The 22,275-nt window shown below is 36.7% G+C and overlaps 1 protein-coding gene across 1 annotated transcript in view; it reads right to left on the bottom strand.

Annotated features, from left to right (window-relative positions):
* LOC136039946 (polymerase delta-interacting protein 2-like) overlaps positions 1-21,527 on the bottom strand; it is a 31,682-nt gene extending 10,155 nt beyond the window's left edge. Inside the window, exons 1-5 of the mRNA XM_065723951.1 lie at positions 21,391-21,527; positions 15,571-15,729; positions 13,700-13,805; positions 6,439-6,622; positions 2,952-3,130 (exon numbers count right to left, since the gene is read on the bottom strand). Coding sequence (XP_065580023.1) covers positions 2,952-3,130; positions 6,439-6,622; positions 13,700-13,805; positions 15,571-15,729; positions 21,391-21,455 — 693 coding nt within the window. The 5' untranslated portion in view covers positions 21,456-21,527. The remainder of the gene's footprint in view (positions 1-2,951; positions 3,131-6,438; positions 6,623-13,699; positions 13,806-15,570; positions 15,730-21,390) is intronic.
* Between the last annotated feature and the right edge of the window lie 748 nt (positions 21,528-22,275).

The raw sequence follows: 22,275 nt of genomic DNA, 5'->3' as shown, positions 1-22,275 counted from the left end.
AAAAGAATAGCGATTGTTACTTTCAGTATCAGTCTCCATAAAGTACAAAATACCATGTTTTTTTTACCTTATGCAGAGAGTTCAAGCTAAATTCACCCCCACTTCTAAAACAAAAAACAATGCAAACACAACAGACATTTCGCCTTGTGGCATAATTATCTGTGCTTTGGTTATTTACTATACTGGATTTGTTTAAATCAAAGTTTTCTCTTCGTTTATTTTTTTTAAGCTTTTCTTCTGTTTTCTTTATATGTTTTGCTTAGCCTGTTTTTTTCCGTGGATAAATGCTTCCAGATGTGAAGCTGAAATATTAGGACTTTTATAATCATTTTTATACTACAAATTCTATTTTTCACGGTCAGGACAGTGGAACTCTAGCCTTAAATGAATATTTGGACCCTATAAACGAGGCCCGTCATCAGCAAAACACAAATGAACATATAAAAGAAACTTCCTTTGAAATACCACCAGTAAAACCAAAACTTTCAATTTTCTAAAACAGTCCTAGCACATCACATCAACGAAGTTCAACCAGGACTCAACCACCCACTGTCTTACAAGAAAAATTCCTGATTAATCTGCTTGTTGTTTGTGTTGGTGATGGAAAGGCAGTGCGGTCTTTGTTGATATTTTTCACTGTCTAATAAAATTTGACCCGTTTTATATTTAATTTCCTTTCAATTGTAAATTATGCACACAAAAAACACTGATATTTCTCGTAAAGGCAGCTATATCCCCCCCCCCCATTAGTAAAATCCGTTATTATACCACAGAAAGTCATTTTTGTGCGGACTCTTTTTTATGCAAAAATCCTGCAATAAAACGTATTTCTTTAATCTTTTCTTCCAAAATCTTAACCCATCAATACCAGAATTACCACTTAGAGCGTGTCCGATAGCTTATTTCACAGAGAGTGCTGCATCCGGATGTAGGGTTAATTCTGAATACTCAGTCCCAAAGCTGTTTTCGTCATTTCTTCTTTGAACCTCAAGAACGGTCTTAATTTCGTTTGCCCCTACTCAACAGCAACTCAACAGTAGCAGGGGAAGAAACAGATATCGACCTGGAGATGGAAAACAGCTTCCATGTAGCTCCTGATTTTTGAAGGCATACTATGACGCTTCAGTGAGCCGAGTTAGAATCTATGGCGAAGAAACCGAAGAATTTCTGGTTGAGTTCGGAGTAAAACAAGGATGTGTCCTCTCTCCGACTCTGTTCAATTATTGCATCGATTGGGTGCTTGAAAATGCTCTATCGTCTTATCCAGGAGCGCAGGTTGGACAGAATCTCTCACTGACTGACCTCGATTATGCGGATGATGTTGGCCTCCTGTCAGACCCTGTAGAAGCCCAAAACATGCTTGACAGCGTTGTGGCCTGGGCAGATCTGATCGGCTTGAAAGTCAGCACAGAGAAAACGAAATTCATGGTTATTAACCACGACACAGGACCATTCCCACTAACTGTCAACCAAGTACAGCTGGAAAAAGTCAACCGTTTCACATACATAGGCTCCCAGCTTTGTACTGACGGACCTTCCGACGCTGATATCCAACAGAGAATACAGAAAGCGCAGACAGTCTTTGCCTCCCTTCGGAAACCCTTATGGAATCGCCGTGAAATCAGTGTCCAAACGAAAGTTCGAATTTACATGGCACTAGTCCGCACCGTTCTCCTTTACGGGTGCGAAACATGGTCGGCAAAACTACAACAAGAGAATACACTTAAGGTGTTTGAGCATACTTGTCTACGAAGAATTCTCAGAGTACAGCTACGTGACCGTATCTCCAACGTGAATATACGTCGAATGTGCAATATTCAGAGAGATGTTGTGCTCACTATTAAAGAACGCCGTTTGAAATGGTTGGGCCATGTATTATGGAAACCGCCAGAGTACCTGCCTCGCCAAATACTTCTAGTTGAGCCTATTAGCTACTGGAAGAAACGCCAAGGAGGACAGAGGAAGAACTAGTGGAACCTGGCCAAGTCAGACCTTGAACCAATCGGGGGTTTCAGAAAATTCGGTCACAGATGGTCAACAGAGTGGCTCGCCTTTGCAGAGCAGCTGGCACAAGATCGATCAACATGGTCCTAGAAGGTCTCTAAGATCATCGATGCCGGGCGAGGTGGAAACGCCTGATTCCCGCCACAAGTACAAGTAAGTAAGTACAACTATGTAGCTCCTGATCACTTTACTACTACTGCAAATTAATGGAAGTACTGGACATTCTTTTGCTCTGTCTGATGGAGGAGCAATTTTTTCTCTTACAGATAATGCATGCACAATCGTCAAGGCTTTCTTTGCTACTGCACGTACTTATTCAACCAAATGCCAGTCAGTTGATTGCACAGGTTAGTTCTGCAGTTTTTCACTGAGATAAATAGTGTAGGGATTCTGTCATGCATGTATCTATAGATATTCTTTAGACAATGTCATCGAAAAGAAGATATAAGAACTTTCTATGCATCCAGTATATTGTGTCTTCAAGTCTCTCTTTTACCTTTATTGTGAAAAAGCCGTTGATTTTTGTAGCTTAAAATTTGTTGCTATTTTATTAAAAATATCCTCTCTTTTTTTGAATGAACTATCTTTGGTCAGAAACCAGTCAGACACTGATTAGCCTAACAGGAGCTAAAGAACAAAATTAGGATGGGTCAATCTTAGGCTGGGTCTTCCTTATGCTTTGGATATGGATCGCCACTATCTTCCTGAGTTTCTTCTGAAAAACCTCAGATCAATGCTGCAATTCGTAGAATCCTTTCGTAGGTTTTTCTGACGTCATAACCCTGCGGTAATTACAGATGAAATTCTAGTCCGAACTGAGAATTCTTCGAAGAATTCTAGACGGATGCGAAGTTAATTCTACATACTTGAGCTTTCGGACACGCTCTTAGAAATACAGATTGTATTCTTATTTTCAATTTTAATATTTAATAACGAAGTCAGCTTACCCAGTGAACTGTTGTTGGCTGTAGATTAGCTGCTTGAATCTCTCTGCAGCCCATGTAGAAGGGGATCACAGTAACACGAATATTTTCCGTAGTTTCTTTATGAACATCAGACAACTCTAACCAAGGGTGATTCTTATTCTGCCAGTGTTTTAACGTGTCCGTTGCCCCCAAAGGTGGATCTAAAAAAGAAACTTTCAAGAATGGGTCAACCGCCAAAAAATATGCCCCGGAAAAGCGTTTGTTGGTTTCATTCCAGACTATGAGCTTTTCAATTAGTGCTCAGGTGAGGATTTGCCAAGGGGTCAGTGAAAACTCTTGATTTTATACTCGGTTCCCTAAGTCCTGTAAGTACGAAAAATATGGATATTTATTCCCATTGCTGCCCAATCGCCTTTAAACTTTAGAGGATCATTCCTTGGGCCAAGAGGATCTTAAATATTTGTTGGGAGGATATGAGGGATGTTTGGGGACCGAAAAAAAGTCTAAATATTTTTATCTCTGATTAGTTTGAATGTTAAATCATTAAATTCACAGGCCAAGGCGGCCCCTATGAACACAAATAATTACTGGGGACGCGGATAACCCGGATATTTGGCCCGCGAAAAAAAACAATATTTTTCAGGTTGACTTGAAACTTAAATCTGCAGGAGCTTAGACAAACAAGACCCTAATTAACACAAAAATATTTGAAAAATGGTCCAAAAAGGAGCTAAAAACCTTCTTCTATTCCCAGGCCGGCGAAAAAGTTACATCTGTAAATTTCTGGGTCAAAGGAGCCAAAACTCTCGTTTTGTATTGTGATTTTCATTTTTATTTTGTTATTAATTAATTTTTTTTTTCACAAAACAAGTTTTTCAATGAAAAGTAAAGAGCCCCATTAAGCCAAGAATGAGCAGAAATAGAGCAGAAATGAAACTTAAAACGAACAGAAATAACGATAAATAGTCGAATCAAACTCAAAATGAGCAAAAATTAACATGAGTAGGGCCGATAGCCCCCATGCATTCTCAAGATCAGAACACAATTTGCACTATTCTGAAAAAAAATAACCATGGATTGTCAGTTTAATATAATGATATTATTCCTTAAGCTTTCGATAAATTCTTTTTTGAAAGCAAGAAAAGTGAAAACATACAAAATGTATTTCGTTTTCGGCAAAGCAAAAATTTATGTTCTGGTCTTGAGAAGGCACAGGGTTATCTGTAATGGCAGCTTTAAAACTATACACTCAGTGCCTTCTAGCTAGTTCGAAGTCCCCCAAAACTTAACCTAAAAGGCCTAAATTAATAATTTACATTGCTCTTCAGATATTGCTTTGCTACCTTTTAGAAAGTCCACATTCTCATAGTTTGTTTTGATTTAGTTTAACATCCGCGTAAATATTCCTTAAGAGCTTCACCTTAATATCCTAAGCTTGCGCAGAAGCAATAGCTATAGCAGCATTAGTAGCAGTATGCACATAGAACCTTTGGTTCCTTCAGTATCCCCTTCAACACACGCTGAAAGTTTCAGCTCAATGCATACCATCAACCGTTCCTGAAGCATTTCTGATGCGTCCGCTTGACAACCTGTGTGGGCATAATATGCTCCGAATTAGTTCCATACAGTTTCGAGAATTCTCCAATTTTTTGCCTTAATATCCTTAGTTTTGATAGTAGTAGTAGCACTAAAATTGATTGTAAACTAAAAAATCATAAAAAAAACTCCTGGTTTAATACAAAACCAGTTGCTAACCTCATTTCCTACCTTAACCACAGCGGTATTATTCTCGTACATAGCACAAATCACTTTAATATATGTTTCTGGTATGCCATATAACGATAAGACCTTTGTTAACGCTCTTCTATCAACAGAATCGAAAGCTTGCTCATTGAACAAAATAGCTATCTCAAAATTTGAATGGGATGTCTTTGGGGAAATAACAGGCATGGGAGGAGGAATAAATTGCTAATAACAAAACACTAATCTAATCTTAAAATCCAAAGTGAAGAAAAACAAAGGAAATGAAGAAAATTATTACACAACCAATGGTCACCAACTACGAAATTTCTAATCTCCTAGTTCTTAAAAAAAAAAGAAAAAAAAAGTTTCTAACATACTTGTTACTCACTACTAAATTCAAACTAAAAGGAAAGCTAAGACCTAGTTCAGATAAACATAAAGACAAAAACATTCTCTGGGTATGACATGATAGACATTCAAATAAAAGATGGCTGCAAGTCTTCTAGCTGGTAAAGCTAGAAGAAACTTTACCAATTCCATGCAGGAAAATCTTAAGATGACAATGGCCGGTAATAAATTGTGTCAACTGGTATTTTGGCTAAAAAAAAGATGCAGCAATTAAATGATGTGAACTTGAAATAAAACGGCTTGGCCAATAGCTAATTGAATTTTCAAAATCACTATACCACATTACACATAGCTTAGATTTTAAAAAACTGACGGTTTAAAATAAAATTATAATCAAAAATACTTTGTCCAAACAATTCAGAAAGGACTACATCTGTAAACATACTATGAAGAGATGATCTCAGAACTAAAGGGAAAGAAGGCGGAGCAAACATCAGCCAGTTTTGAGGGCGGCCTTAGCAAGCATATCTCAATGCGGTCAGTTCAAAAGCTCTAATACGAATAGGTAACACACCAGAAATTGCTGTTATTACTTCTGACTGTGCACTACGAAAAAAATTGGAAATTGCCAACATCGAAATTCTTTTAGCTGATTTTAGTTTTCTTAGAATATGTTTTTTCTTAAGAGCAGCAATCCAAACTGGAACAGTGCATAAAATTGTACTTTCCACAACCGACTTATACCGTTTCCTCAATGCAAAGGGTTTTAGACCCCAGGTTGTTTTTGCCGCACATCAAAGACGAATTGAATATTGTTTAGCTGAATTAATTCTATTAACAACATGATCTCTCCAAAATAATTTTCTATCCAAAATAACACCCAAATATTTAACTTTTCATATAGACAGTAAATCAACCAATACTTGTACTCAGTCTCATTCCCAGACCAAGATGGATATGAATACCCCTCATTCGAAAAATTATGGCAAAATATGCCTTCTGTATTGTTGAAATCCCTGATTTCCTGCTGCACTTTCAAACTAAAAGAGTCAGATTGCTGTGCACCGAGCAATGCACAAGTCCCAAAGTAAAACATTATTAGACTTTGTTTAATGATCTACCTGGTCTACGAAAGTTCGTTTCTTCTTTGACCAATATGGGCTTTCTTTACGCTTGTTTTGCATGTTTACGGATGCAGAATCTAAATCAGAAAGCGAAAACATTTTTACTACGTCGTGTACGACGTAATTCTTTAAAAAAATTCTTTAAGAAGTTTCCCCTAAGCCAATTTTTAGAATGAGCTCAAAATGCAATCTGATATTTTCCTTTTCTGATTTAGATTCAAAACCTATTCAAGTAAATAGAGTTGAACCTTTAAGGAATACCCTCGCCTCCCCAGATTTATATATTTACTTGCCTGTATCTGGCTCGAATTTCAAGAACCTCTCAAACAATTCATGGTGAATAGCCGGTTTTTCAGAACCTGTTGTTGAAAACGGTAAAATGTCTTCATGAGCCACGTAGTCTAATCCAGGTATGGCATACAAGCTTCTGCTATTTTCGGCACTCCCAAGGAAGGTTACTGCTTCTGTTTGAGCCCTCTATAACAGAACAACGAGCCTATAACATTACTGTTAACATGTTTGGTGGCGTACAAAAATAACAGTAGTTACCTCAAACGAAACATTCCAAGAATCAATAGGGTTTGACCGCCCTCTCAGAATATGACAAATTATGCAAAATAAAACCACCAACTTTACCTTTATAGACTGTCTTAAAAAGCTCTTTTCTTTTCCAAAAGTTGTACCTTCCCATGTCCAAATTCAAGCATTGAGTAAGGGTCGGAAGTCCAACAGGTTACACACTTCGTGGGAAAATTTCGTTAAAAACAAGAGCTAAGAGCTCATATGGCACTTGTGACGAGGCGAGAAGAGCTAAGAGCCAAGAGATCATATGGTATGAGCTCTAACAAAATTCTATGAATCAATAGATTGATTTAAAAAGGAAAATAAGAGGCTTAATGCCGGTCAAGATTTAAAATAAGAGCTCTGAGTCACAAAGTCCTTCTAAATATCAAAATTCATTAAGATCCAATCACCCACTCGTAAATTATAAATACCTAATTTTTTCTAATTTTTCCTCTCCCTTTTGCCCCCCAGATGGTCGAATCTGGGAAAACGACTTTATCAAGTCAAATTGTGCAGCTCCCTGACACGCCTACCAATTTTCATCGCCCAGGCACGTCCAGAAGCACCGAACTCACCAAATCACAGAACCCCTCCCCCCAACTCCCCCAAAGAGAGCGAATCGAGTACGATTCTGTAAATCACGTATCAAGGACATTTGTTTATTCTATCCACCAAGCTTCATCCCGATTCCTACACTCCAAGTGTTTTTCCAAGATTTCCCCCTTCAAATCCCCACAATGTCAAAAGATCTGGTCAGAATTTGAAATAAGAGCTCTGAGAAATGAATTCCTTCTAAAAATCAAATTTCATTACGATCCGATCATCTATTCGTAAGATATAAATACTCCAATTTTCATGTTTTCCAAGAATTCCGGTTCCCCCCTCCAACTCCCCCGAATGTCACAGGATCTGGTCGGAATTTGAAATTAGGACTTTAAAGCACAAGATCCTTCTAAATATCAAATTTCATTAAGATCTGGTCACCCTTTCGTAAGTTACAAATACCTCAATTTTCAAAATTACCCCCCCCCCCCACTTCCACCAAAGAGAGCAGATCCGGTCCAGTTATGTCAGTCACGTATCTTAGACAGGTTTCTATTCTTCCCATCCAGTTTCATCCTGATCTCACTGCTTTAAGTATTTTCTAAGATTTCCGGTCCCCCCCAACTGCCCCCCCCCCAATTACGCTTGATCCGGTTGAGATTTAAAATAAGATATCGGAGTTACGAGGTCCTTCTAAATATGAAGTTTCATGAAGATCCGATCACTCCTTCTTAAGTTAAAAATACGTCATTTTTCTTATTTTTCAGAATTACCCCCCCCCCCCCCCCCGCAATTGAGCGGATCCGTTCCAATTATGTAAATCACGTATGCAAGACTTCTGCTTATTTTTCCAACCAAGTTTCATCCCAATCCCTCTAATCTAAGCGTTTCCCATCATTTTAGGTCTCCCCATCCCAAACTTCCCCCAATGTCACCAGATCCGGTCAGGATTTAAAATAAGAGCTTTGAGGCACGATATACTTCTAAAAATCAAATTTCATGGAGATCCAATCACCCGTTCGTAAGTTAAAAATACCTCATTTTTTCTATTTTTTCAGAATTAACCCCCCCAACTACCCCAAAGAGAGCGGATCCATTCTGGTTATGTCAATCATGTATCTAGGACTCGTGTTTTTTTTCCACCAAGTTTCATCCCGATCCCTCCACTCTAAGTGTTTTCCAATTTTTAGGTTTCTCCCTCCCAACTCCCCCCCCCAATGTCACCAGATCCGATCGGGTTTAAAATAAGAGCTCTGAGCCACGATATCCTTCTAAATATCCTATTTCATTGAGATCCGATCACCCGTTCGTAAGTTAAAAATATCTCATTTTTTTATTTTTTCAGAAATACCCCCCCCCCAACTACCCAAAAGAGAGCGGATCCGTTCCGTTTATGTCAATCATCTATCTAGGACTTGTGTTTATTTTTCCCACCATGTTTCATCCCGATCCCTCCACTCTAAGTGTTTTCCAAGTTTTAGGTTTTCCCCTCCCAACTCCCCGCCCCCATCACCAGATCCGGTCGGGATTTAAAATAAGAGCTCTAAGACACGATATCCTTCTAAACATCAAATTTCATTGAGATCCGATCACCCGTTCGTAAGTTGAAAATACCTCATTTTTCGAATTTTTAAGGATTACTCCCCCCCCCCCCAACTACCCCAAAGAGAGCAAATCAGTTCCGATTATGTCAATCATGTATCTGGGATTTGCGCTTATTTTTCCATCAAGTTTCATCCCGATCCCTCTACTCTAAGTGTTTTCCAAGATTTTAGGTTTCCCCCCTCCAACTTCCCCCAATGTCATCAGACCCAGTCGGGATTTAAAATAAGAGCTCTGAGACACAATATCATTGCAAACATCAAATTTCATTAAGATCCAATCACCCGCTCATAAGTTAAAAATACTTTATTTTTTCTATTTTTTCCGAATTAACCGGCCCCTACTCCCCCCCCCCCCAGATGGTCAAATCGGGAAAACGACTATTTCTAATTTAATCTGGTCCGGTACCTGATACGCTTGCCAAATTTCATCGTCCTAGCTTACCTGGAAGTGCCTAAAGTAGCAAAACCGGGACCGACAGACCGACTGACAGACCGACAGAATTGGCGACTGCTATATGTCACTTGGTTAATACCAAGTGCCATAAAAAAGGAAAGAAGAAAGGCAAATTAAATTGAAAATGTAGAAATATCGATGCTTGTCATTTTTTGTATCCTGCAAATATTATTTATACATTGAGCTGCTTTTCCTCCCTTCTTTAAAGTCATCCATCCAAATAGAAACCAATTTACCATATCAACGGGGAATATTTTCTTCTAGCCATCAAAAAGAGTATCCCCTTTGATGATTTTGGACTAAAACCAAGTTGGTGGACTGTAATGAAAACGTTAAGAGTCATGCCTAATTGGAGGAAAAAAGCCAAGAAATATATTATGAGTGAGAGGCGAACCTGGCATAAGCCTTTTTCAGGATTGTATAAAAATGATATTATTTCAATTATTGATAGATAGTCTATCATCAATCCATCCTAGGGCAGAACTATGGTAGACAGTCATGGAACAAGGGTAATTCAAATAGTCTGTGAGTTTATATGAGCCATTTGAAGGCAATTGGAGACCCCAAATACAAGATTTCCCAAGATTTATCACTGACCATGTCCAGAGAATTCTAAAGACAATCGGCCAACTGAGATTGTTCACATTATATGATCTTTGCCTAGATGAAAAGCACAATGGAATTGCAATGGGGAATGACCAAAATTTTTGGGTAGACTCGTGACGGACAGTATCCACTGGACTTGTATACATTGTGGGATACTGAATTTGCCTGGGCTCACAGACGAAAACGTGACCTGAGCGTAATACGCTCACCCGCTTAGAGTATCAGGTGGACTACCGTGTTTTAAGATTGACATATGACCAACAAGTCCCCTGGACCTGCAGGCGAACGGGGAGGCCTATAGTTTTCCAAGTGTTTGGGTAAATAGTGGGAATAATCATGACTCTCTTATTGGACAAATATTTGTAGGTTAGTTTTTGGAGAGGCACAAACGCCTAGAGTCTCAGGCAGGTTGACCAAGCTTTAGATTTGACACTTGATCGTTAAGTCACTTGGAATCACAAGCAAACAAGCGTCGAAAGCCTAATAGGGACCACCCACCTAGAGCATCAGGCAAGCGACTATATTATTGTTACTACGTTTTTTTTACAACGTTCGAAATTTGCTTTGATCAAATCTTGGTAACTTTTCAATGATCTACTCATAGCACAGTTTTGCGTATTTTTCAAGAAAGTTTTTCGCCTTTCACAATTTTTTTTTCACGAAGGTTAAAATGAGCCTTTATGTTCAAAAATGAACTTTTATATTAAATAAGTTTAATCAAATTGCAGACAAAAAGATCCAATTTGTTGAGGTCAAGCATAGAATTAAGCCTGGTTGGACGTTCGACTTTAAACTAGAAATAAATCACCAAGAGATTCAAGGAAACAATGATGCATATACGTATAGTAGCCTACGATGAGGTCGGAAGGCTTGTATGTATTTCATTTTCTAATCATTTATTAATAAAGTCCAAAAAATGCTGGTATAAATTCAATTTCTGATTCCTGTTAATGCATCAAAGAATCATCCGTTTTAGAGAGTTTGGCTTTTCCTCAGTCGTAATATTTTTGCTTTAATTATGACGTTATATAATTCAGCAACAATCATGAATGCTCCAATGCCTATACCCTATTATCTAAAACACACATTGGCATAATCATCGTTTTATTACTTAATTTCAATTCATAGGGCAACAGATCAGCAATTTCAGTTGAATTAAGAAGTTCTGTCGTGAAATCCCTTTCTCCTTCCTGATTATCCTTTACAGAAACTAAAATAACACACTCCTTATTTAATTGCAATTTTCTTAAATATATAAATTACGCAATACCATATTTATGGTTCTTTGGATTGAAGTCACATTTTCGTTTGTAATTCAACGTGATTTGTTGCTGCAGCTTCTTTCATGCCAATTTCTTTAGCTGTTCAGGGTTATGTGTCATCTTGTTTAATTTTAGCACAAGTCATGGATATTAAATATTAATTCCTCCTTCCATCCTTTAGAGACGATAAACAACACGTTCGTCATTTAATTCAATTTTGCATGCGTCATGGAAACTAAAAACGATACAACCACTTCCGGGGGGGGGGGGGGATGATGTAATTAATGCTCTTGAAATATGCGCATAAATATGAGTCCCATGTGATTTCTTTTTTGTTCAAAAAAGAGGTCTATACGACTTTACTCAAACTCGTGATTAATCTACATCATTTTTCAGGCTCGCTTCTCCCTGAGCTGCATGCAAGATTATCCAAAGCGTCTTCTGTCATGGGCAGACTGAATCGTCACTTCTGGTAAAAATCGAAGATCAGTCATACAACGAAACTCCAGATGTTCAACGCTCTAGTCGGCTCTGTGATGCTTTACGGAGCTGAGACATGGCAAGCATCAGCTGCAACCCTCAAAAAAATCGACGTATTCCATACGAAGAGCCTGAGGAGGATCGAGGGCCTATAATGGTCAGCAGTCTCATTGCTTCGTCAGCAATGAGAAGTGTCTGCAGCTCACAAAGCAGTCCCGGTTTTTGAATCAAGCAGCCGAGCAAACCTTACGATGGTTCGTGAACCTGCTGCGAATGCCACCACATCTACCTGCAAAGACGATCTACGACTTCGACCCTATCAAAGCCTGTTGGAAGCGATCTCGCGGCCTACCGAAGAAACGTTGGTCCAACAGCATGTCCGAGTTCTTGACGATGGCAAACATTAGACAGGGCAAAACATAGGACAGACCGAAGCGGATGGAGGAAGCAGACGTCACTCATTACGCCAAGCAGTGCCCGGCTGAAGACTTAAGTCAAGTGAAGTTCTTCAGGCCAGAAAATCCCAGGGTGCGGTTTTTTTTAAAGGAGGCGTTTTCAAGAAAAACTACGTATATATACACACTTGCTAGTATAAAGATAGTAAATATATATATATATATATATAAATACATGTATATATTTGCATTTAGGTTTCGTCTTATTTTGATTCTATTTACTGTCAATTTTGTGTTGTTTTATATATTTACCCTTTTCATGTGTTATTCTACTTCTACTTTTACTATAGTGGACTTTAAATAAGATAACATTATAAATAATAGTTAACATTAAGTCATACCCTTTCAGAGCCTGGGACCAATCCAATTTCTGTGAAGGGGAGGGGGCATGAAGGGTGTCCAAATTCCGGTCACCAGCCCACCTAACTGAATGCTGAGGGAGACGTTCGACCTCAAAGAAAACATGTTGGAAACTAAGAGCCGCACTGATAGTTGCCTGTGAGTCCAATAAACTAGGCACTAGACAGGCTAGCAAGACATATCTGGAATTTATGTGAAGGGGAGGGGGCATGAAGGGTGTCCAAATTCCGGTCACCAGCCCACCGAACTGAATGCTGAGGGAGACGTTCGACCTCAAAGAAAACATGTTGGAAAGTAAGAGCCGCACTGATAGTTGCCTGTGAGTCCAATAAACTAGGCACTAGACAGGCTAGCAAGACATACCTGGCCCATAACCAAAGTTACGGTTAGAGCTACCTATGCTCGACCCACCTTATTTGGAGGAGATGCAACGTTCTGTTCACGTGCAGGCATTAATAGGACTTATTGGAATTTAATTAAAAATGGTAGAGATTAACAGCTAGGACTTTAATTAGGCCTTATCGAGGTTCATGTCCTATCTGGTAATTTTCTGCAAGAGATTGGCGATCTCTTTCTTTATTTATTTTCAAAGAGAGTATTAGAACTATATAAATAAAACTTTGAGGAATCAGCTCGGCTATCATTTTCTGAAAATCTCTAGAATTTCTAATCATCCAGCTCAACTACTTTTACAAATATATTAAGTTTGTTTAGAAAGCATTTGTTTATTGTGTTGCGAGAGTAATACTTCGGTGGTTTCGTCGTTTTTTTTCTTTTTTTTTTTTTGTTCCTAGTACCCCGATTTCAGCTTTTTCCTAGAAAGTGGTAAGGGTCTAACCTCTACGGTTGTTACGGAAAGTGTGGACCTTAGGCTGGATTGATGAATATGACTTTGCATTTTGGAAAGCTTCCTAGAACTCTTGCCTGGGGCCAAAAAGCCCCAGTAGCAGAAATCAACAAAATTTTAAAAACTGCCAACACTTCCGCAGCACAACTTATGTTTTGACAGCTTTCTTTGAGCAAAAAGTATTTTTATATGTAAAAACGGCATTTTCAGACAAAATTTGCCAACAAATTTGAAAACTGCCAAGTAGCATATTACTTTCCTACAGCACTTTTTGTATGCCTGCCACTGGCTTGCTTACAATATATTTTTTTTTTTTAAGAAAGAAAAAAGAACAAATAACCTTAAGTAGAAATAAATTTAAAAACAAGAAATTACTCACAATATAAGGACAGTCTCTGGAGTCTATGAGCACTTGATAATATGTGTGCGTCCTTCCTTTTACCTCTCTGCCAACATGGTTAAAGCTTCCATTCTCTTCACTTTTTCTATAAGAACAAAAGTGCTTGAAACGAAGGTAGCATTGGCACTAGCCATACGCTAAGCATCACCTATTTTCCAGTGGTCACGTCCAACAACCCAAGGCAAAAAACCCCATTAAAACCACTACAAAAATGAGTTTTGTTCCCACGAGTGATCTAATGAAGGTTTTACCCCATGGTTACGCATTCGAAATCTTTTGGGATGGAACAGTATTTTCTTGTTTTTTTTTAAATGAATGAATTTGGTTGTGTAATTGTAGTCAAGTAATAGTTGTAGTCAACACCTGCTGAATATTTTTCTCTCTGCACAGAGGTGACAGCATAAATGACATACTATCTATTAAAAAAACTTCTTTATAATTATTAAAAAAATGAAATTGGATTTTTTTGTTCCATATTACCTAAAACCACTCAGTTTCGAATGGAAGTAAAATAAATTCGAAATTTGAAGATCCAAATATACAATGCCAAGACAGAACAGAATTTACACTGACAACCAAAACCCACCTTTCTCCCTGGGAACAGGTTTGATTGACATATCATCACTGTAGAGAATCCACCCACTCTACCCAAATAAAGATTCAAAGTTTGTTGCTCTTCTTATGCTATATAAGCATAGTGCTCAAGTTATACAGCAATTCATTTTCGAAGCGACATTACAGAGGAGGCTGGTTCATAAATAAAGAAAAATCTACAAACATAGGTGAATGATATGGGAAATGTAAACAATTCATCTAAAAATCATAAAAATCCAAGAACTTCAAGAAAGAGGGGCAAACCCAAAAGCTTCCTATAAAAAAAACAAATGATGTTTCTTTCATATTTAAATAAAAAAAAAAATCTGCTTAAGTTATTTGTTTGAAAAAGAACTTCAGAGATTTCTTCTTTTAAAAAATAAAAATGAATGTTGGAGATGATTTCTACTAAGAACTTCTAGTTGCCCTTGAATCTTATTGATTACTTAAAAATGGACTTAAACAAGAACTTTTATATTTTGTTCAAATGAGCCCTCTCCCGATTTTCTAGGACCATTGGTTCAAAACAACCACTCAAGGAAAAAATTTTTATCCCTGGCCATGGAGCCTTTTGAGGGGGAATAAGTGTATTGTAATTCCATTTTGAATTGCATTTTGTATTGTATTGTATTAAATAATAATAAAATCCTTCTTCATCTTCTACCAAAATTTAAAGTGCACACATTATACCAAATTTTTTAGATGATTATAGACAGAAATCATTAAACTCGTCTGTAATAAGTTCATGCAACAAGGAAGATCAGTAAAAATTACTTAGATATAAAATAATCAAGCAAATTGCTAGATGACATAATAATTTCCTTCACATTATTAGAACAACAATAATAGCAGCAGAATTAGTGCAACATTATCTGCATTAAGAACAGTTAATATCAACCATCATCAATAACGGGTGTTCATTGGGCTCGTCTTGATCACTTGCAAGCGCGATTTAAGGTAATTTTCAGTCTAGTTACCTGATCTTGATTGTCATAATCACTAGGACAGTGTCTTGGTTTATCATGTTCCTTCTAAAAATAATCTTCTAATTATAACCAATGAAACTGAATAAAATGGCTTTCATTCTGGCATAACCAGGCATAAGGACCTTTAGTAAGATAATTTCAAAATTTATAAGTAGCTTCTAGACCAGATCACCAGACGCAATGCAAAACCAAACAAAGCAGATGAGATAAAGTATTAAACTGCAAAAATAAAGTAAAACAGCCATATATAATAAACATAATATATCTTACAAATTGTCATTTTTATTTGGAATATCTCTATCAAAGACTCTGGCTTGCCATGGAAAAAGCAGGACTCCTCTGTAGCCAAAAACTCTGTGTAGGAACAGTTGGCCAGTGTCATACTTCCCTTGCATTTTAGGAGGTTCTAACTTCCCAATTTCTGCCATCCTGAAATGCAAGCAAGAGAACAGTAAACAGAAATTATTTGGAGTTACTATTTTATAAACTAAGCTGGTAAATAGGTGATATGATGAGCACTTGTGTTGAGGCGAAAATGCACATAGATATTGGTAATAAATGAATCAACAAAGAGAAGTTCTTTTCTCTTCACTGTTTCATAGCAATACATACTTTCAAACATATTTTTTAAATATCTATTTTGTAGAAGCTTTTCATCAATACCAACTAAATATTACCTTCCATTATTTTACTTGCTATTATGAGTAATGCAAAACAAAGTCTGAACTAGCACTACAGAAAACAGGGTTTACGAAGCTGAAAAAATACCTATAACAATGAAGAACATGGACAGCTTTAAGATAGTCCTTGGGACTGCTACACGAAATTGCTGTTTTTCTTCCTTCACGCCATTTTTGGGCTTTTTTCAGTTTTTTCAGTTTTTTTCAGTTTCTGGTACTCTTTGGTTTCAGCTCTTTATTGCTAACAAGCACAAAAGCCCTTTCTACATTTAAAAGTATGTTTCTATTGAAGCTTCATGTATATGCATTTACTATCGTTTACATGGTTATATGTTTCTCAAACTTTTTCTGTAAATTGGCTGCTTTTTTGCATCAGTAAGTGTGTTTCCACTAAAGCTCAGAAAAACCACAACAGGGGACACTGTATTATCAGATACATTTAGTATGGTAAAACAGAGATTTTGGAAGGGTTTAAAGCCTTACAAGGTTGTTATGATGTTGACAGACTTAAAATGAGTTTTTGAGTGTAATGTTCTATAACAGTTGGATATGAATCTGAACATTTATAAAAAATTGTAAAACATAGAAGAAGATTTTTAGGAAGAAAGTACAGAAAATCAGCTAGGAATATTAGCAGAAAAGCTTTAAATCTGACAGAACATAGAAGGGCCTTGTATAAGCAGTCATTTCGAAATACAGTCATTTCGTGAACGTCCAGTGTGAGAAATACAGGACCATACTAGTTCTGACATTCAAACAACCACTTTACTGGAAAGTATTGAATATAATAGAGGCTGAATCAGCAGGAAGTCCTTTAAAAAAGTTTTACTATTGGGACACTTTCACACTAAAATGAGCTTCTTAGCTGCCATTGGATATCTGATGAAAGCTTCTGGCTTGCACAAAATCTTGGAGCTGATATATGCACTGAATGCCTTTCAGCAGATTCCCTCCAGAAAAGCGTATTCTCAGGCTATCAGAGCTCACGTCATTGTTGATTGGATCCTGAATACCTTACTAGTAGCAAAAATGTACAATGTTGGCCCAACAGTGGATTTTCATCAGGCCAATCTTCACAACAGTTCAGACGAGCATCAAGCCTTTTTTCAGCCTTTGATGTTGTCTAAGAAGAATGCACTGAAATTAAGGAGCTAAAGCAAGAGCCGTCGCTTAACGCGTTTGCAAGCAAGCTCAAGTCCCTCAAAGCATCACGGTTGCAGACATCATGGACTTTGAAACTCTGGATTGAAATTTATATGAATGCTCTTGATTTACTGAAGTCTTCAATTGTGGCAGAAAGAACAGACAACTGGGACATTCACCTCTACACTGGTGAACAGATGCTTTGGTTCTTTGCATCTTCCGACCATCACTTGTATGCAAAGTCCTACAGACTTTATCTCCAGAAAATGGCCGACATTAAAGAAATAAATCCTCCAGTTTTCATACCTGGACCCAGTCTTGGTTGTTACCAGGGGATGAGGCTGAAAATGTTTTGCCATAGGCCAAGTTTAATATACACCTGCAGGCTGAACCTTTCCCCCGACCTCACTCTCTCAAAACTGTAAGTCCCAAACAATTCTTTTGACTTTAAACATTTAATATCATGTTCATCATCCAAAACAGCGCATAGAAACCACATAGCCTATCACATTTGCTGGTAATTACTCAAAAAGCTCAAATTTATGGAAGAGCTAGAGCAGCAAACTTTTCAGATTCAGAACCAGCACATATTTTTTGGTTGGGTAGTGAAAGAATTTTTTGTATAGAAATTTGTTTGAGGTTAACCCCTTTTTTCACAATTTTCCTATAACTACTCCCCCAACTTCATACTCTCTCAAAGTTTTAAACCCCAAATAATTCTTTTGACTTTAAACATTTAGTTTCATGCTTATCAGCAAAAAAAGAGCATAGAAATGACTTATCTAATCACATTCACTGGAATTTACTGATTCAATATTTTTTGCCTCAACCTAAAAAAAAAACTCAAATTCGTGGAAGAGCTAGAGCGGCAATCTTTTCATATTTGTAATCAGAACATATTTTTTGGTTGGGTAGTGTAATGATCATTTGTATAGCAATTTTTTTTAGGTTTAACCCCTTTTTTCAAAATTTCCCAAGAGCCTATCCTCTAATCTCACTCTCTCTCTCTCAAAGCTTTAAGCCCTAAACAATTCTTTTGACTTTAAACATTTAGTTCCATGTAAATCAGCAAAAAAAGCATAGAAATTACATCTATTTACTCAATCAATATTTTTTGTCTTGACCTCAAATTCAACGTCAAAAAACTCAAGTTGTGAAAGAGCTACAGCAGTAAACTTTTCGGATTTGGAATCAGCACATATTTTTCAGCCAGGTAGTTAAAGAATCATTTGTATAGCAATTCGTTTGATATTGACTCCTTTTTTACACAATTTTCTTAGACTAAGAAGGGCCTTGTATAAGTTGTTTCAGAATCATGAAACATATGGAAACAAGAGAAAATTAAGAACTTGGCATAAACAACTTTAAAGGCATAAACAACTTTGGCATAAGAAGACTAATTAAATTAGAAAAAAAGGTTTTTAAATATGGAAGTAAAAACTTTCTTGAATTGAGAGTAAAGAGTTAGCTACCCAAAGCTGATTAGAATAAAAAAATATAGTCAATCAGCAATTGCATGAATTTTGTTTACGTACAACCTATTAGAGCATTTGGCTAAAAGATTTTATAGTTTTCAATCTTCCCAAAGATTAGACTTGTAAAAGAAAATATTTAAGAATATCTCAACAAGCACATTCTGTCTCAACATACTCTGTTACATAAGAAAGTGTGCACTTTGAAATTCAGCACAAAGAGTGGACTTGGCAGTCCCCCTAAATTTAAGGTAATTTAACTTAATTTAATATTTTGTTTCTACTGGTTACTTTCACGTAAAATAATAACTGAATAATGTCTTGGCTTTTTTCTACAATTGGCCATGACTTTGACTTTTCCCACAACTATTCCCTCTTTTTTAAATTCAAAATCAACGGGAGGAGCCACATTCAGGACCCTTTTTCAACAGAAAAAAAATTAAAAAAACTTACAAACCAACAATTAAAGACTTTTTTAAGAAATAAAAAAAAATACAACAAATAAAACAGCACAAAAAAATATTTGCAACAAAACAAAAGCAAATCACCCAACCCCAAATCCAATCAAAATCTTACAGGTTAATGAAACAAAGTTATGAATTATAAATTGAACGGATTTTTTCCTTTGCTACTTTAGCTCTTTTGTAAGTCAAAAATACCTAATTTTTTCTATTTTTTAGAACTAACCCCCCCCCAACTCCCCCAAAGAGAGCAGATCTGTTCTGGTTATGCCAATCCTGTATCTAGGACTTGTGCTTATTTTCCCACCAAGTTTCATCCTGATCCCTCCAATCTAAGTGTTTTCCAAGATTTTAGGTTTTGCCCTCCCAACCTCCCCTTCACTGGCTCCTGTTGGAATTGAAGATAAGAGCTCCGAGACAGAATATCCATCCAAACATCAAATTTCATTAAAATCCAATCACTCCTTTGTAAGTTAAAAATTGCTCATTTTTCTAATTTTTCAGAATTAACCCCCCCCCCCCCAACTCTCTCAAAGACAGCAGATCCTTTCCGGTTATGTCAATCATGTATCTAGGACTTATGATTATTTTTACCACCAAGTTTCATCCCAATCCCTCAACTCTAAGTGTTTTCCAATATTTTAGGTTCCCCCTCAATTCCCCCCAATGTCACCAGATCCAGTTGGGATTTAAAATAAGAGCTCTGCGACACGATATTCTTCCAAACTTCAAATTTCATTAAGATCCAATCACTCCTTTGTAAGTTAAAAATACCTCATTTTTTCTAATTTTTCAGAATTAACCCCCCCCCCCCCTCCAACTTCCCCAAACAGAGCCTACAAATGGAAAATTTTTTGCACTATACACTTTTTAGAAACAAAGCTTTTAAACTTTTGTTAGCCTACCATGGAATTTTTTACCTTCTTTTCCCTCATTAAGGGTTCAAAATGTAATTTCCCCTTGAAGCAATTATTGAATTTTGAAAGAGCAAACAAAGGTATCAAGTAATGTGTCACTTTCATGCTAGCTAGCCTAAATTATGTATAAAACTACATATTTACCAAAAATGGTATATATTTAATAAAACATATTAGGCCTACAATACATTTCAGGCAAACTATCCCTTCCAAATATTGTTGGGATGGATTGTGTGTCTTATAAAGGTAATAAATAGGCTATTGTGTTGAAAAGAGCTTATCTAGGCTAATATCTTGAATCTGTTGAGAAAATTCCTTTAAAAAACCATTTGGGTAAAATTCTAGCTTAGCTACTTTTAACTAATATTGGAAAGGAGCCAGGGCTAGGAAAATAAAGCTTTTGGTAATAAACCTAGGGTCAAAAACATACTCTGGGAAGGTATTGCCAAGCTTCTATATTACCTCTCTTGTGATTTCTAAGTCTTAGAAACTCTCTTCTACTTTATAGGCCTAGACAAATTGAAAATTTGACAAAACAGACCTTTTACCTTAATTTTCCATTATGATTTTCTTTTTCTATGGTTTTAGTTCTGAAAATGCAATTCCTATTATTTGAGTAGAATTCTGAGCCATATCAATGTCTTTTTTCCAAATTAAGGAAATTTATTTGCATATCTTTAAAACCTTATAAATTGGGATTGAGCAAAGTTGTGAAGCTCAAAACAATTTTGTTCAACTTCATTCATGCAGAAGATCTATTTTGCAAGGTTTCACTTTTACAAAACATATATTTTTAAAGGTCATCAAAGGTCAGGGCCCTCTAGAGGGAGAAGGAGTGGGGGTAGGTACTTCAAAATACCTTCCCAGGACATACTTCAGCCTGTAGACCCTTCCCTGAAAGTTTTTTATTTACCTAACCTAATCCATTTCTGAGATAGCAAGAAGTCAATCAAATAGAATTTTACCAAAAATTTATACAGCTCAGAATTCTAATCAAATAACAGGAATTGCATTTCCAGAACTGAAGGCAGAGAAAAGGCAACTGAAAATTAAGGTAAAGTGTTGTTTTGTCAAAACTTCAATAGGTGTAGACCTATCATGTAGGTGAATTTCAGGGCCCTCCAGAGGGAGAAGGAGTGGAGGCAGGTACTTTAAAATACCTTCCTGGGATATACTTTAGCCTGTAGACCTATCTATGAAAGTTTCATTTTCCTAACCCAACCCCTTTCAATGATAGCAAAAAGTCACTAAACTAGAATTTTACCAAAAATACTTTTACAGGACATACTATAGTCTGCAGACCTATCCCTGAAAGTTTCATTTTCCTTACCTAACCCCTTTCCAAGATAGCATAAAATAGTTAAACTAGAGTTTTACTACACACACCCCTGCTCCAGTGCTACCAAAAATATCCTACCTGACTGAAAAAAATCTTGTTTGCTGAATGAACCCCTTCCATATAAAATTAAATTGACTTTTCATGTTTGAAAGCTTTGTTTTCTTCACCTTAAGTTTATTTCTTCTCTAATTGTAAATAAGTTAATATCGGACGTATTAAAGACAGTATTGCCGTCATGGTCAGTTTCTAAGGTACTACGATTCTCCAGATTTGGGTGCTATAAAACAATTTTCGGTGTTATAGCTAAAAAAAAATTACTGTAATAGTATTAATTTTGTGCTCGAATAATACTTCCGTGCTATTTCAGCACTTTTTAGTGGTAACTTGCTTCTGCTACATTATTGCACATAATAAAAAGTGCTAATATACCACTCTCGTACTACAAGTGGTAATCCTAATTTTAGTAGCCCATTTTCACAAAGAGGAGAATTGGACAGAAGTCGTCCATCCACTTAAGCCTTTGTTTCGTACTGGATTTATTCAGAAAAATTTTGGTCCCATTTTGATGACGATGGGAGTTCAACTTATGCTCATCGTCCTTTTTTGTGAAAACAACCAACATTTCTTCAAATAAAACCGTATATTTTTTTTGTCCAGAGTTCTTCATCAAGTTCGACAAGAAATGAGCTAGAGGCAAAGAATCCAAACTGCACTTTTTGTTGGGCAAATTCATTGCAAAAACATAGTCTCATGTGAATAAATAACATCCTTTTAGCTCAAATACTCTTAAATAAAGACCCAGGAAGAAGAAATCCTTTTATACAAAGTGCCTCTGGAGAAAAAATAATAATAATAAAACATAGGAGCCGTACGGCCTTTGCTATAGGCAACGCTAGAGCGTTACCTCCGATAAAGTTTATTCTGTCTATTAGCCTTTTCCAAACACCTTGAGTATTATAGTTA

This window comes from Artemia franciscana, chromosome 20 (genome assembly GCF_032884065.1).
Source record: "Artemia franciscana chromosome 20, ASM3288406v1, whole genome shotgun sequence".
Taxonomy (NCBI): domain Eukaryota; kingdom Metazoa; phylum Arthropoda; class Branchiopoda; order Anostraca; family Artemiidae; genus Artemia; species Artemia franciscana.
The sequence above is the reverse complement of the archived record's forward strand: the minus strand, read 5'-3'. Positions and strand labels throughout refer to the sequence as shown.